This window comes from Lucilia cuprina, chromosome 6 (assembly GCF_022045245.1).
Source record: "Lucilia cuprina isolate Lc7/37 chromosome 6, ASM2204524v1, whole genome shotgun sequence".
Taxonomy (NCBI): Eukaryota; Metazoa; Arthropoda; class Insecta; order Diptera; family Calliphoridae; genus Lucilia; species Lucilia cuprina.
The window spans coordinates 10703505-10705752 of NC_060954.1; the positions used below are offsets into that span (position 1 = coordinate 10703505).

At 34.3% G+C, this 2248-nt stretch overlaps 1 protein-coding gene across 1 annotated transcript in view; it reads right to left on the minus strand.

Moving 5' to 3' along the window:
- The window catches only part of LOC111688801 (ell-associated factor Eaf), an 11824-nt gene extending 9576 nt beyond the window's left edge, over window positions 1-2248 (minus strand). Inside the window, exon 1 of the mRNA XM_046953377.1 lies at window positions 1457-2248. Coding sequence (XP_046809333.1) covers window positions 1457-1580 — 124 coding nt within the window. The 5' untranslated portion in view covers window positions 1581-2248. The remainder of the gene's footprint in view (window positions 1-1456) is intronic.

Here is a 2248-nt window from a genome sequence, read left to right on the forward strand (position 1 = left end):
TAGACTAGACTATAGACTAGACTATAGACTAGACTATAGACTAGACTATAGATTAGACTATAGACTAGACTATAGACTAGACTATAGACTAGACTACAGACTAGACTACAGACTAAACTATAGACTAGACTATAGACTGTAAACTAGACTAGACTATAGACTCGACTGTTAAGTAGGCTAGACTATAGACCAGACTAGACTATAGACAGGACTAGACTATAGATTAGACTATATACTAGACTACAGAATAAACAATAGACTAGACTAAAGACTAGACTATAGACAAGACTACAAACAATATTATAGACTAGACTGTAGACTAGACTTTCGACTATATTATATAGACTAGACTTTGGACTAGACTATAGGTTAGACTATAGACTAGACTACAGACTAGACTATAAACTATAGACTAAACTATAGACTAGACTCGACTATAGACTAGACTATAGACTAGACTACAGACTAGACTATAAACTAGACTATAGACAAGACTATAGATTAGACTATAGCCTAGATTATAGACTAGACATTACTATAGACAAGAATAAATGCTATATTAAATGCTATATTATAGACTAGACTATAGACTAGACTATAGACTAGACTATAGACTAGACTATAGACTAGACTATAGACTAGACTATAGACTAGACTATAGACTAGACTATAGACTAGACTATAGACTAGACTATAGACTAGACTATAGACTAGACTATAGATTAGACTATAGACTAGACTATAGACTAGAATATAGACTAGACTATAGACTAGACTATAGACTGAAATATAGACTAGACTATAGACTAGACTATAGACTAGACTATAGACAAGACTATAAACTAGACTATAGACAAGATTATGGTGTAGGCTATAGACTAGACTATAGACTATATTATAGACCAGACTATAGACTAGACTATAGACAAGACTATAAACTAGACTATAGACTCGACTATAGATTAGACTATAGACAAGACTATATTCTAGGCTATAGACTAGACAATAGACTAGACTTTGGACTATATTATAGAATAGACTTTGGACTAGAGTACAGACTAGACCATAAACTAGACTACAGACTAGACTATAGACTAGACTATAGACTAGAATATAGACTAGAATATAGACTAGACTATAGACTAGAATATAGACTAGACTATAGACAATACTATAGACTGGACTATAGACTAGACTATAGATTGGACTATAGCCTTCTAGTCTAGAAAAAAAATGCTATATTATAGACAAGACTATAGACTAATCTTTGGACTATACTATAGGTTGGACTATAGACTAGACTAAACTATAGTTTAGGTTATACACTTAACTATTGATTAAAGTATAGACTAGATTTTAAATAAAATTATGGAATACAATAAAAACTAGACTGCAGACTAGAGAAAAAAGTTGTGTTAATCAACATTACAAATGAAATGAAAACGTTTATATTTCTACTTACATTTAATCGTATGAAATGCATTCGTTGTATTTTTATTATTAAATGTACATCCCAATTTTAGCTCACGCACCTCATCGCCAATACGTTCGCCCAATGATGTCTTTTGTTTCATCATCATCGCTGGTTGAGAGGAAGATGAGAAGTTTGTAAAATTGTTAATGTTGGCACTATTGGTATGTGAAGGAGGATTACTATTGTGGTTATGATTATTAATTTGATTATATTGCTGCTGTTGTTGTTGATGGTATTGATGTTGTTGCTGTTGTTGTTGCTGCTGCTGATATGATGATGACGACGAATGATGAAATGACGATGAGGATGATGAAGACTTTTGTAATGAATTTGGTGAAAAGGTTGTTTTAGAAAAAGTTGTAGGAATATCGTCACTGGTGGTCGTAGCACCACCAGCTGCTCCTGCACCACCCCCACCACTAAAACCAGTGTCGCTTTTAAAGGCGCCACTGCGTTGTTGATAACTATAACTGTGACCTTGTGAAAGATATTCTGTACCAACACCCACACCACTGCCACCGATGACTCCTTGAAAGGAGCCACCACTTTGTTGAAATGCTGTTGCGTTCGATGTTGAAGCTGTGGCTAATGCTAATGTTGATTGCTGTTGTTGCTGTAGTAGTTGCTGCTGTTGTTGTTGTTTCGTTGATTTTGTAGACTTTTTACTGCGTTTCACCGAAGTACCGGTAGCTTTGGCCTTAAGCTTTTGTAGCGCTGAAGCAGAATTTGAAGATTTCGGAATTTTTTGGCTGTTTATAGGGTTTGGTGTAAGCA